Source organism: Artemia franciscana, chromosome 4 (assembly GCF_032884065.1).
Source record: "Artemia franciscana chromosome 4, ASM3288406v1, whole genome shotgun sequence".
Lineage (NCBI taxonomy): Eukaryota > Metazoa > Arthropoda > Branchiopoda > Anostraca > Artemiidae > Artemia > Artemia franciscana.
Window position 1 is genome coordinate 6,234,503 of NC_088866.1, and position 15,729 is coordinate 6,250,231.

A 15,729-nucleotide genomic window follows, 5' to 3' on the forward strand; every position below is an offset into this window, starting at 1 on the left:
CCGGGACACAGGGACACAACTACAACGGGGACACCGGGGGAAACAGGGGGATATAAATGACGACCGGGACACCGGGACAGGGAATGGTCGATTAGCAATCACCATCAACAAAGCTCAAGGGCAATCATTAGAATCATGAGGTATAGATCTGAATACAGATTGTTTTCCCATGGACCATTATATGTTGCATGTTCAAGAGTCGGTAAACCTGACAATCTATTTATATGCAAAGACAATGGGACAGCAAAGAATGTTGTATATTCACAAGTTTTACGTAGTTAAAACCATATATATATATATATATATATATATATATATATATATATATATATATATATATATATATATGTATATATATATATATATATATATATATATATTTATATATATATATATATCATGAAAAGAGAAATCACCAATGCTACAGCACAAACACACACACAAAAAAAAAAAAAAAAAAAAAAAAAAAAAAAAAAAAAAAAAAAAAAAAAAAAAAAAAAAAAAAAAAAAAAAAATAAAGAGACAGAAGGAGAAAAGGAAGACTGTTTTCCTAAATTAGTGATTAATATAGACCAGCACTTGAATGAGGCCTCAACCCTACTCATCCATACAATCACATAGGTCAAACAGCATAGCCACACACAATCAACCATAAAGAATAATCCATGGACAGGCAGTCATGTCGTCAATAAGTATAAGTCGTCATTTACCGAACAATAGAAAAAATAATATAGACAAATAATTCAGAGGCAACACCCAACATAAGGGCTCATCAGGAGAATACACTGGCCTATATTGGGTTTCGCCACTCTAAATTCTCTACCCAGCACAGTGTTGTGGCTACCACAGAATATCCATGGCATCCCCGCGTCAGGTATCACCCCCAAATTACATGCCTATGAAAAAAAAAAAAACAGCAAATGTAAAACAACCAAGTAAAACCAAAACCAAAACAAGCTTATCCTGTTAATATATCCCTCCCTTTAGCAACAATAGGTAAACTAAATATTATAAATTTTACCACATCACAAATATTAACACATTGCAAAAAACCTGAATGAACTAAACAATTATAGAATTCATCTTTACCATGTGGCTAATTTTTCAAAAAATTACGCTCAATTAGAAACGCAATTCAAAATAAATGGCGCTGTGACAACATTTCTCGAACCTCCCAAATTAGTTAAAAATTTCTTTAAGTATTTCTAGATAATTCTTTTGATATTTATTTAAAAGTTCGTTATAATGAAAACTAAATTTTTTAAATTGCCAAGTTAATTTATTTGCAGAAAAACCTCTTGATATCAATTTTTGGCTTAAAATTTTACATCTATTTTTAAAATCAATATAATTACTACAAATCCTTGCATAACGAAGTAACTGTGAGAAAAACGCTGAATATGTGATATTTGAGTGCATATTACTTTCAGGGAATGGGAAACTAATCACTTCAAAATCAAAATCATCCGTTTTATTATACATTTTAAAACTTAATTTATTATTATCACAAATATTAATATTTAAATCTAAGAAATGATCTTCATGACCAGCGCTATGACTAGGCTCAAGAATAAGCTCTGATGGATATATATTTTTAGAAATACCAACAGCTAGTATATATATATATATATATATATACATATATATATATATATATATATATATATATATATATATATATATATATATAATATATATATATATATATATATATATATATATATATATATATATATATATATATATATATATATATATACATATATATATATATAAATATATATATAATGATATATATATATATATCTATATATATAAAAATAAGTTGTTTGTCTGTCTGTCGACTGACGTCATGTTTGTCGACTGACGTCATTATAAGGATTGAGCTGTATGTCGTCATGAAGTTGTTTGTCGTCTGACGTCATGTTTGTCGACTAACGAAACTACAGACCGGGACACCGGGACACAAATGACGTGTTATGTCTGTTATAACGTAATAGAGGCAACAATCTTGACAGGGCCTTTTGAGGGTGAGGCTTTTATTATTCCACGCATTCTCATGATTCCAATGGATCTGCCTTTTCAACCTAAAAGATTGCAGTTCCCAATTTGATTAGCATATTTAGTTTTCAGTCCAGAACCACTAAAGCTATTATGTAAATATCAAAAATATTTATGTTGTCTGAGCAATAATTTTTAGTTTTTATTTCAAAATAGAAAATTACCTGACAATTTTAGAATTATATCTATCTATATATATAAAAATAAGTTGTCTGTCTGTGGATCAGGTGACGTCATGTTTCTGTGTCGAATGGCGTCATGAAGATAGTTGTCGTCATTTTTGCTATGACGGTGACGTCATTAAAGATATTTAAGACATATATGTTCACGTAGAAATCTATTAATGTTTAAGTTTAAAATGACTGATGAACTTACAATGGCAAAAGCCGATGAAGATGCTCAAAGAGTCTATGCCAAAAAACTTGCTGCTGATAGAGAAAGTCAGAAAAGAAAGCGTGCCGAGGAATCAAAAGAACAGCAAGGAAACAGGCTTGAGGCTAAAGAACGCAAAACCGCGCAGTTAGATGAAGATCCACCTGGACAGCGAGAGTCAAAACATATCAAAACTGAAAATAAAAAGGTAAAAACTACAAAAAAACTAAAAAGAAAATATATATATATATATTTATACATATCATCTTTTCCACAAAAATAATAATTTAGTGCTTCTGCTTAAAAACAGCAATCGAATTGATGCCTCCTGATACGCAACTATCAACAAAGTGGCAATCGTTGTGGTCGGTAACCAGTTCTTACCTCGAGATAATATTCTTTATAGGCGAAACAATCAGTTGACAAGAATTGCTTAAACTCATCGATGCTACGATGCCCTACAATATCCTGACGAATATAAATGACGCCCGGGACACTCAAATAGAAATCACAGACTGGGACACCGGGACACAAATGACGACGGGGACACAGGGAATATAAATGACGACCCGGACACAGGGACACAACTACAACGGGGACGCCGGGGGGCACAGGGGGATATATAAATGACGACGGCAACAAAGGAAATGGTCAATTAGCAATCACCATCAACAAAGCTCAAGGGCAATCAATAGAATCATGAGGTATAGATCTGAATACGGATTGTTTTCCCATGGACCATTATGCGTTGCATGTTCAAGAGTCGGTAAACCTGACAATCTATTTATATGCACAGACGATGGGACAGCAAAGAATGTTGTACATTCGCAAGTTTTACGTAGTTAAAAACATATATATATATATATATATATATATATATATATATATATATATATATATATATATATATATATATATATATATATCCGATGAAGATGCTCAAAGAGTCTATGCTAAAAAACTTGCTGCTGATAGAGAAAGTCAGAAAAGAAAGCGTGCCGAGGAATCAAAAGAACAGCAAGGAAACAGGCTTGAGGCTAAAGAACGCAAAACCGCGCGGTTAGATGAAGATCCACCTGGACAGCGAGAGTCAAAACATATCAAAACTGAAAATGATAGCGATGATGATTGGGTTTGGGATCTTGACTTGGATAAGGTCATCAATGCCTACCAGATTTTAGTTAAAAAAACAAAGGTTCGGCGATATGTATTTCATAGTGAAGCTGAAAAATAAAGAAGAAAAAGAAAACTGAAAAAAGAAAAAATGTAAAAAACTAAAAAATACTAAAAAGAAAAAACACTCAAAGAGAAATTACAGACCGGGACACAAATGACGACCGGGACAGAGGGAATATAAATAACGACCGGGACACTCAAGGAGAAATTACAGACTGGGATACCGGGACACAAATGACGACCGGGACACAGGCAATATAAATGACGACTAGGACACAGGTATTTAAGAATATCGTTCAAAGACAAATTTTTAATTGTAAGAAGACCGTTGAAAGAGAAATTTCTAATTGTAAAATAACTGAAGAACCTACAATGGCAACACCCGAGGAGGCTGCTCAAAACGAATGTATTCACGCCGAAGTAGCTGAGTTGGTAAAGCGTTATGTTTCAGGTTCTAGGTCCGAGAGGCTCCAGGTTTGAACCTTGGCTTTAGCATCAATACAATAGAAGAAAAAAACTAAAAAAGGTAAAAACTACAAAAAAACTAAAAAGAAAATATATATATATATTTATATATATCATCTTTTCCACAAAAATAATAATTTAGTGCTTCTGCTTAAAAACAGCAATCGAATTGATACCTCCTGATACGCAACTATCAACAAAGTGGCAATCGTTGTGGTCGGTGATCAGTTCTTACACGAGATAATATTCTTTATAGGCGAAACAATCAGTTGACAAGAATTGCTTAAACTCATCGATGCTACGATGCCCTACAATATCCTGACGAATATAAATGACGCCCGGGACACTCAAATAGAAATCACAGACTGGGACACCGGGACACAAATGACGACGGGTACACAGGGAATATAAATGACGACCCGGACACAGGGACACAACTACAACGGGGACGCCGGGGGGCACAGGGGGATATATAAATGACGACGGTAACAAAGGAAATGGTCGATTAGCAATCACCATCAACAAAGCTCAAGGGCAATCAATAGAATCATGAGGTATAGATCTGAATACGGATTGTTTTCCCATGGACCATTATGCGTTGCATGTTCAAGAGTCGGTAAACCTGACAATCTATTTATATGCACAGACGATGGGACAGCAAAGAATGTTGTATATTCGCAAGTTTTACGTAGTTAAAAACATATATATATATATATATATATATATATATATATATATATATATATATATATATATATATATATATATATATATATATATATATATATATATATATATATATATACATACATATATATATATATATATATATATATATATATATATGTATATATATATACATATATATATATATACACTAGCTGTTGGGGTGGCGGTTCCTGGCACTCCAACACCTAGTTGGTGGGGGTACTTCGTGCCCCCCAAGCCCCCCCCCCCCCGCGCGCGTAAGTCGTTACGTGCCATTGTAGTTGTGTCCCTGTGTCCCACCTGTGAATATAGAAAGATATATATGTATATATATTATAGCTTAGATTCTGACGTAGTTCCAGTAAGCAAAGTCTTCAATGGCTCTGGTGGTGCAGCCAATAGAGGAAGTTTAACTTTTCCTGAGGCGCAACACATTCCCATTGTTTCACCATTGAATTTCAAGGCCTTGCAATAGGGACAAATTTTTGACATAGTCCCGATTTGAACACATCTACTCAAGCTATAATCATCGACTGGGCTGTAGCTGAATGCCAGGCGATAATTTTCAGGTTGCTCTTGTGATTCCTCGGCACGCTTTCTTTTCTTACTCCTCGGTACGCCTTCTTTTCTCACTTTCTCTTTTAGCAGCAAGTCTGGTTTCGCGTTGCTCTTGTGATTCCTCGGCACGCTTTCTGTTCTTACTTTCTCTATCAGCCGCAAGCCTGTTTTCTTGCTGTTCTTGTGATTCCTCGGCACGCCTTCTTTTTTCACCTTCTCTTTTAGCAGCAAGTCTGGTTTCGCGTTGCTCTATTGATTCCTCGGCACGCTTTCTTTTCTTACTTTCTTTATCAGCAGCAAGTTTTTTGGCATAGACTCTTTGAGCAGCTTCCTCGGCTGTTGACATTGTAGGTTCTTCAGTCATTTTACAATTAGACATTTTTCCGTGAACGAATGTCTTAAATACCTTTAATGACGTCATCGTCATAATGCTGGGACGCCGGGACACAAATGACGACCGGGACACAGGGAATATAAATGACGACCGGGACAGTCAAAGAGAAATTACAGACCGGGACACAAATGACGACTGGGACAGAGGGAATATAAATGACGACCGGGACACTCAAAGAGAAATTAAAGACTGGGATACGGGGACACAAATGACGACCGCGACACAGGGAATATAAATGATGACCAGGACACAGGGACACAACTACAACGGGGACGCCGGGGGCACAGGGGAATAATTAAATGACGACGGGGACACAGGGAATGTTCGATTAGCAATCACCATCAACAAAGCTCAAGGGCAATCGTTAGAAAAATGCGGTATACATCTGAATAAGAATTGTTTTCCCATTGACAATTTTTATGTTGCATGTTCAAGAGTTGGTAAACCTGACAATCTATTTATATGGACAAACAATGGGACATCAAAGAATGTTGTATATTCGCAAGTTTTATGTAGTTAAAAATATATATATATCTATCTATATTCACAGGTGGGGCACAGGGACACAGCTACAATGGCACGTAACTAATATGGCGCGTAACGACTTAGTATATATATATATATATATATATATATTGATAGTAAATTCTTATTTGCTATACGCCCAAAATCGTCTAATTGGCTCTACTATAATTAGTCCGAATTTTGGCTGAAAAACGCCTAATTTTCTATAAATACCTAGTTCGTATTTCTATTGGAGAGTAGTTTACTGAATCCAAGGATAACCTCGTCGCTGCAGAGGCGGTTTTAGGGGAGAAATTGAGAAGACACTTGACCTGGGCGTAGACATTTTAGGGGTGTAAAATTTCAAACGAACAATCTAACGGTCGCAATCATTTTGTAATTTTTTGAAATTTTTAAATAAAGTTGAGGGCACAGTTAATGAACGGAAATAGTAATGAATTAATAATTAATTGATTAAAAAATAAATTAAAAAAAGTTATTAAAAAACAAATGATAATAATTGAATAATTTTGTAAAAAATTAAATTTTGTTAAAATTCCTCCTGAAAGTTTCGTGGGAACTTGAAGGGGGGCTAATCAAGATATTTTCTCGAGTGCCACCTCTGCGTCGCTGTCACCAAAAGGTCGTATCTGAAGTTTTCACACTTAAGTTTACAGTTTTTGACCAGAAATTAGTAAAGATAGCCACTAATGTGGCAAATAATTGTTTCATCCTGTCAAAGATTTCAGTTAAGGTATAATGTACTCGTTCCCATGGTATCAGAAAGGAGGGAGCAAATGCCTTCCAAAGCTTTGTTTACTCCCTCCCCCCTCCCTCCCCCTCGCTGATAGATTTTAAAAATGTATTTTCTTTTGTATTTTCATTGAAAAATGCCTTTTGGTGTTTTGTTTGAAAGGAATGAAAAAAAACTTGCCCTTACCCCTAGATTGAAAAAAAAAAAAAAAACGTTTTGCCCCCTCTCCGTTTTCGCAAATTGACGCTACTGACTTTCTATTTACATTCGATCAATTTTAATTGAATCTTTCAATGTACATCAACTGCGCGGCTTTAATGTTTTCCATGTGTTTTTACGATCCGTCCGCAATATAAGTTAAAACAGCTGCATATAAGGGAGGCTTGCAAAAAATTAAGTCTGTCTCTCTTTATTTTTGGACTTAAATTTTGACTGTTGTCTAACTTAAGATGTTTTATTTCATTATCTATTTCTTTTTCGTTGGATCATGCAATCTCCTTCTTAAACTTATTTACTGCAAGTTAATTTTTTAAACAAATTAGTTAAAAATTATACTTTTGTTAAAATAAACTTGATTATTAAAATAAACTTTGAATTATTGAACTGTAAAAATAATATAAAATGAATCCCTAGGTTTGACCCAATGACAGAAATGGGAGTAGGCAATTTTAAGTACGTATTTTTCATTAAAAATAAACTATTCACTGCGAACAAAATTTTCGCTGCTCGCATTATTTTTCTATACTTGGAAAGCAGATACAAATATTAAAAATCATCTAAGGACGTATCCACGGTGACCCCCTCTCTAAATTTGTGTCTGAATCCAGTGTAATTTCATCAAAATCCTGGGGGTGGTGGTGGCAAAATTGGAGCCAGTTTTCCCAAATCAAGTGACAATGACAGTGAAAAAGGAAAAATGAGCAATATAGTGCTATAGGCTACGGACAAAGATATACTAAAGAGAGCTGATATGTTTCTGTGGATGCTTGAATTATGCAGGCTTATCTTATTTTTGATAAGTTTTTTTTGCAGAAACTAAATTTCAGCTGGGGGGGGGCAAACTGAGGTCGGGGTGGGGGCAGTTGATACTCTGACTCGTGTTTTTGTGTCTTCCAATCTTAAAAGCTACCATTTACTATTTGGTCCGATATTTTTTCTCTAAGCACCAACTGACTAAAGCAATATCTATTCCTTTAGTTAAGCATTTTTTCCTTTGTTTAAGCTTAACTATCTCAAAAATAGCTCAAAATCTCTTTGGGTGTTGTAGGTGTGGTCCCCTCCAACGCCACCACATGGAGATGATGAATATTACATGGACCATTCTTTGGCGATGTTATATGGACAAACGTTCATTCCAGAAAATCAACTTCCATCGTTGGAGCCTTTGAAAGAAGTTAAGCCGCCGACGAAAGTTGTGGCTTTGTTACCAGTGGACGAAGCTGTCATTTCGAAAGAAGAAGGTTGGCCTATAATTTTTAGCTCCATTTTTTTCCACTTTTTTTCATGAGCCCTTACGCTTATTATACCTAATTTTACCCAAAAGTTTTAATGTTAGTTAAATACAGCCAAAAAGATATATGCATGTCATAAAAAAACATCAACTTGTCATTTATTTGGTAAATAAATTATTATTTTTTATTTACTTCAACGTAGAAAAATTTTCTCGAAGTTTTTGCATTTTGAATGCTAGTTAATGCTAGATCGGGGTTTGATTATCCCTTATTAGAGGTAAAAAGCTGTTTTATAATTAATAGATTTTTTTTTATCTATTTCAGTATAGGAAAATTTTTCTGAATTTTTGTATTTTGATTACTAGGGATGAATGCTAGATCGTGTTTTGATTAACCTTTATTAGAGATGAATGAGACTTTTTTTATTAATTTTTTTTATTTATGTTTAATGTAGAAGAATTTTCTCATAATTTTGGTCTTTTGACTATTATAAATAAATTACTAAATCGTGGTTTGAATACCCCTTATTAGAGGTTAAAAAGCTGTTTTGTTTTTTTTTAATTTAATAAAGAATTTTTTTCATCTATATCAGTGTTGGAAAATTTTCTCAGAATTTTCGTATTTTGATTACTAGAGATTAATGCTAGATTGTGATTTGATTATCCCTTATTAGAGATGAATTTTTTTTTTCATTTAATAAATGTGTTTTATTTAGGCTACTTTAATGTAGAAGAATTTTTTCAAAATTTTGTGTTTTGATATTAGAGATGAAATTACTAAATTGTGGCTTAATTCCCCTTAGTAGAGGGTACATAACTGTTTTTTGTGTGTAGTAATTTATTTCATTTAACTTACTTCAAGATAGGAAAATTTGCTCAGAATTTTTGCGTTTTGATTATCCCCCATTAAAGGGTATTAATTTAAATTTTGGGTTGCTGTTCTATTGAAATTAAATGAAAATTTTTATCTTCAAAATAGTGTGTAATTTTAGACTTATAACAGTTTAGTATTTTTAGGCTTTTAGCACTTTTAGTATTCTTAGACTTTTAGCAGTTTTAGCATTTTTGCACTGTCAGTACTTTTAGCAGTTTTAGTATTTTTGCACTTTTACTACTTTTACTACTTTTAGCAGTTTTAGCACTTTTTATATTTTAGTACTTTCAGACTTTTAGTAATTTTAGTACTTCTATACTTTTAGCAGTTTTAGTTTTTTTTTTTTGCACTTTTAGTACTTTTAGATTTTTAGCAGTTTTAGTACTTTTAGACTTTTAGGAGTTTTAGTATTTTTGCACTTTTAGTACTTTTAGATTTTTACCGGTTTATTACTTTTAGACTTTTATTACTTTTAGAATTTTAGCAGTTTTAGCATTTTTGCACTTTTAGTACTTTTAGCACTTTTAGTTCCTTTAGATTTTTAGCAGTTTTAGTATTTTTGTACTTTTACTACTTTTAGAACTTTTAGCAGTTTTAGTACTTTTAGAATTTTAGTACTTTTAGTACATTCAGAATTTTAGCAGTTTTAGTATTTTTAGAATTTTAGCAGTTTTAGTATTTTTGTACTTTTAGTACTTATAGACTTTTAGATTTTTCAGTACTTTTAGACTTTAAGCACTTTTAGTACTTTCAAACTTTTTGTAGTTTTAGTACTTTTAGCAGTTTTACTGCTTCCAACTTTTAGCAGTTTTAGTACTTATAGCAGTTTTAGTACTTTTGGACTTTTAGTACTTAAAGACAATTACCCCTTGTAGTACTTTGGATTTTTAGTACTTACACATGATTCTACTTTAAAAAGTGTCTTTTTTATGGTTAAAGCACAAGAAGGTAGGGAATGACTCTTACTTATCTCTTGAAAAAAATCTGAGTGGGAGGGATTTATTCATATTTCTTGCTTTTTCATTTTTGCCAAGAAATTGTTACGTTTTATGAATAAAACAAATTTAGTACTTCATAATCTTTTGCCTTTCTAAGGGGGTAGGGGAATGAATATCAACCTGCTGAAACCCAAAAATTTATAGATCTCCCTTTTTGTGTTTCATGTGCTCTCAAGTTAAATTTACAAAATCCCATTTGAGCACTGGTTTCTTCATGAAGATGTTGAAATTGTGAGTGTGCAAGAGGCTTTATGCACTTGTGAATGATTCTACTTAAAAAGATGTTTGTCTTCTTTGCGGTTAAGACACAAGGAGGTTGCGCATGACTCTTAAGTATCTCTTGAGCAAAAATCTTGGGGGGGGATTCATTTATATTTCTTGCTTCTTCATTTTTGCCGAGAAATTGTTACGTTTTATGAATAAAACAAATTTAGCACTTCTTAAGCTTTTGCTTTTCCAAGGGGGGGGGGCTAAAAACCTTCTTATTTAACTTTATTTAAGGTTTTTAGTTCAGCTAGTGTACAATGCGTTGAAAGTGAATATTTTATTGCTAAATTTTCTGTGTACTGACAGTTGTCAGCGGTTGATAAAAAACATTTTTTTGTATCGTTTTTTTTTTCTATCGACGATCTAAATGTCGACTAATCGACTATCGACTAAATATCTAACTATCGATAATATTTTCTATCGAAAATATTTTTTCTATCGAAAAATATTTTTTGTATCGTTTTTTTTTCTATCGACAATCTAAACATCGACTAATCGACTATCGACTAAATATCTAACTATCGACAATTCTATCGAAAAATATTTTTTCTATCGACAGAAATTTGCGGAAGTCAATGGACTGCTGTAACAAACAGATTACATTACAGTTTGATGCACATTTTATAAAATATCACGAGTTTCGGTTGATCTGCATTTAAGATCTATTTTATCTGATTTTATTCGTTATTTTTTTTTATCTTCGCCCAAAAATAAATTTTTAATAAATTATGAAAAAATTTAAAACGTTAAAAGAATTCTTTTATAACAAAAACAAAATATAAGTTTTATTTTTATCAAAATTAATCTAATTTTTTCTATTTTATCTAATCTATTAAATCAATTTTTCAGATTATTAGAATTGACATCAAAAATCTTTTGACGGTAGTAAGCGTGTTTTCAGGGTTTCAAGCTCTTTTTCGAGATTCTCGAAAAATCGTGTAATTATGAATTGCTTATTCTAATCATGAATTATTTTAGAATAGTATTGGATGGGAAAGTCTTCTTGCTTGGCAGCTAATTTTAGATCCTTTTTTGATTTATGGCTACTATGAACCGTGGTTTGCTCTTTACTAGGTTACGTTTAATTTTGAAACCATGTTCGCTCATAATAAAAATAAGTATTGGTGCTCTGTGTCCCTTTACTATCCCTATAGTCGGGAGTGAAGAGAAATAGGACGATCGAAGTAGACGCACAATTTTTAACTTTCAGGTAAAATGGAAAACAAAAATGTCATTTTGGTGTTCCAGTTCGAATCCCGTACCAGGAGACCTCGGTGAAAAGCTAGTAACCTCGGTGAAGAGAAATACAATTTTTTCAATCTCATTTGTGAAACAACTTTAATTTCATTTTAATTTATTTGCTGTAGAAACTAAAACCATTAGGGTATTGTACGTCTAATTATTTACAACGTCATTCATGGGAATTTTTTTCTCTCCAAAATTCAAGCCGTTTTAGTACTTCGACCTATCTAGAACGTTCCTTCACATCAGAAAACAAATAATTTTTCAAGCCGTTTTAGTACTTTGACCTATCTAGAACGTTCCTTCACATCAGAAAACGAATAATTTATCTTACTAAAGAATAATAATCACGGAGCGAAGGTCGGTCCCCTGGTATGCAAATTATTATCTGCCACAATGCGTGGCGTTCGATATGAAGTTATTACAAATCCCAGACTCACTTCACAGCTGTCAAACGGGAATATCTTTCTAAAAGCTTGGTTCGTCAACAAACAAATTGTGTTTTGGAACTCCTACTTATGCTCAAGGCTTTCAATCTTCAGGGGTCTTCAATTCCATTCAGCTGACGGTTTTTGAAAAGTTGGGAGGGTTGAACGGATTACTCCCCCTCCCATGATTATTCGTATATGCAAGGTTTCCATATAATAGCTGTGATGTGTTAGACAGAATGAAGCTGCTTGTTTTAATTCTTTGATAAATAAAATACTCTATTGGGAAGAACTACTTTATTATTATTTTTGCTTCTAGTTAAAAGTCGAGTGTCGAAGGCTCGTCGCGAAGATATTGTTACAGCACCTCGATCCCTGTTTGAAAGACCGAACCCAGTGTTGACTAAGTTAAAGAGAGATTTGAAGTTGGCTCGTGTTGGGGCTCGCCCAGTCGTAGGACCACCTTTTGCTGGCAATGCTGGTGGATTAGGTCATATCAGATCTGAAGATACTGAACAGTTGCCTGAATGGCAAATACATGAAGATATGACTTTGTTAAGTGTATGTTTCACGAATTTATAATGCTAACTTCATTCAATATGTACAAAAAATAGAAAAAAACTGTTTAAACAGAATATAAAATAAAGAAGACGAATTAAAGAACCAAAATTCAATTTTAATGATTAATATCGTTTTAATTTGTATAAACTTCTTATTTATTGGTAGTAAACTCCTAATAGTTAAGTTTAGGACGGTGATTGTCCCGATTTGACGAAAAAAGAAGAAAATAAAAACTTTGGCATTTAACGTTGTTTACCTTTCTTTTTTTTTCGTATAAAGTCAGCTATGCTTACTTTTCATCTCCACAAATAAAAATATATGCTCAGGTTACGTTATCCATTCTCCAAATTCTAATCATAAGAATTAACTTATTACTTTTTGTATTACTTAATGCCAACTTATTATTTTGCCAATGCTACTTGGGTAGCACAGTACCTTGGCTATTAGCCATGAGTTTAGCGCCAGAGTGGGGGTGCAAGAGGGGGTCCACATCTTAGGAATCAAGGGCCATGGGAAAGGAGTATTGGAACATGTGTGAAAAATGGAAGCTTAAATGTGTTTTGTACCTTGTTTGTACAGTACCTTGGCTATTAGCCATGGGTGTACCTCCAAAATTTTATTTGGGGGGGAAGGCAAGAGGGTTTTTCACATCTTGGGATTCAGGGGTCATGGGAAAGGAGTATTGGAACAAATGTGAAAAATGCAAGCCTAAATGTACTTTCAAGATGTCTGGAAACTTATTTTGGTTTATTATTTTATAATGGTCAATGAATGCCCAATAAAAAAAAAATATAAAGGTGGTATGTGGCTGCCCTACGTCTTCAATTGCACCTTTTTTTTTCAACCGATAATGGAGAAAAGTTATTATTTAGCAAAGACGCTACTCGGTTAATTTCAAAACATTACACAATAAACAATAGATACACATCTAACAAAGACGAAATTAAGTGTTGGTGCTCGGCTAAAATTATCAGCAATAGTTGCTACAGACGAGAGTAGTATAGTGTAAACAAGCTTTCAGGTGTGTGATAGTGAATTTTCGGTAAGCTCAGCTTTTTTGGGGCTTCATCGCTAATATTAAAGTGCCTATCCCCCTTCCACTTCCCTCAACTCCCGCACCTAGCTCTGGAGAATGCAATCTGCGTAGTCAGCTTGCGTGGAGCTGAGCTACGCCCCATGTATATTTTCATCCAGTTGCATGGGATTTGAAAATGGCATCTTGATGAACCAAAAAGTACACCATTTGAATCGTCATTGTTGCTTTCTCTTGCTTTTTTTTTCTTCGTCATTATCGGGGGACTTGAATATCATAGAGAGCTTTTCAAGTGCTCATTTAAAGACAAAGTTTTAAATCTTACCCCTTTTTTATAAATTTGACTTGACAAAGCCGTCATAAAGTTCCATATGGTACCCTGAAAGCGCAATTTGGGCGACATTCATGGAATGGAAAGGCTGGGCCGGACGTATGGACATCATAAAGAACTAATTATGGGTTTATTTATAAACTCTTTTTTATATTTATTCGTTTTCTATAAATTCGACTTAATAAGCCAATCATAAAATGCCACATGGTACCCATTAAGTTCGCTTTGATTTATATTTACATTTATTTTTATTATTATTTATTGACTGCTGGTAGGCCTACTTTTTCGCAAAGCGACGGCTATTTCTAACAATGAAGGTTATCCATAAGGCGCTAGGGAATCCATAGAAAAAATATTGTCGCAGATTCATCAATTAACAAAGAAATGAGCGATTTGAATGTTAATTCAGTGTACGATATTATCTTGAAAAATGAAATTATTGTCAAAATTCAGTCATACAAAATTACCAAGGGATTAAGTTAAGTATAAAATATGAAACATAATAAAAAATAAATTAAATATAAACAAAATGAATTTTAGTCAATTAATTTTAGTTAAAACTAATTAATTTAATGAACGAACTTGAAAAATCTAATTTATTTATTGATTGAAAAGATAAATAAAAAAGAATAGAGTAAATTAATAAACTAAAAGATAAATAGAAAATATGAACATGTCAACTTAAAGTATAAAGCAAATAGCTACATTGAATATTTTTTTATTGAATAATTTTTTTATTCAATATTTTTTTTAATTGAATAATTTTTTTATCTATCGTTGGCACCGATGTTATATTTGTTTACGTGTATTTCAGGGTGTGAAGAGTTTGCAGGGACTTCCTCTGAACTTTTTTTTTTAATTTTTTTTTTAATCAACTCCTGAGCTTGCTGATCACAGACCTGAGACTAGTATTGAAGTAGAGATGTCCACGGTCGAAAAAAAGTCAAGTAAATATTTGGTAACGGTGGTCAGACCACACCGTACTGAAGTATGAATCATGTCTTCGATTAGTGAGCCTAAATGTAGTCTCTTGGGCAAGTCCCAGTTTTTTTTATATATATATATATAATATCGGCAACAATTTAAATTTTTTATGTGTGTTTCAGAGTGTGCAGAGTTTACAGGGACTTCCCCTGAACTTGCAAGTTTTCAGTCCTTCTTTAAGTCCTAATTGGGATTTGGTGTCAGATATGGTTAGTGTCTGTTCAGTGACGTATCGTTCGCCAAAGGAATGCAAAGTTCGGTACGTTATTTGCTATTTTACTGTTTGTATATATTCTATGAGGGGACCAATCTTCGCTAGACGGAAAGAAAGACAGTGTTTTTTAATAATCTCTTTTGCAAAATAGATTCGATTTAATATAGTTTTTTTTTTTTTTTGTAGAAAGTAAAATCGTTACGGTATACGGTAGTACTGGTCACATCATGGTTTTGACCCCAGTAAATTGACAAATATCTTATAATAAATATTCTTAGTAATTTAATAAGAAGAACCGAGTAAAGCTTGGTTTCCTAGTATCCAATTTATTGTTTTAATTTTTCTTCCACAATGC

At 33.0% G+C, this 15,729-nt stretch overlaps 1 protein-coding gene across 1 annotated transcript in view; it reads left to right on the plus strand.

Moving 5' to 3' along the window:
* The window catches only part of LOC136025913 (helicase domino-like), a 144,374-nt gene that overhangs the window by 112,291 nt on the left and 16,354 nt on the right, over positions 1-15,729 (plus strand). The window contains exons 19-21 of the mRNA XM_065701977.1: positions 8,260-8,452; positions 12,571-12,812; positions 15,283-15,419. Coding sequence (XP_065558049.1) covers positions 8,260-8,452; positions 12,571-12,812; positions 15,283-15,419 — 572 coding nt within the window. The remainder of the gene's footprint in view (positions 1-8,259; positions 8,453-12,570; positions 12,813-15,282; positions 15,420-15,729) is intronic.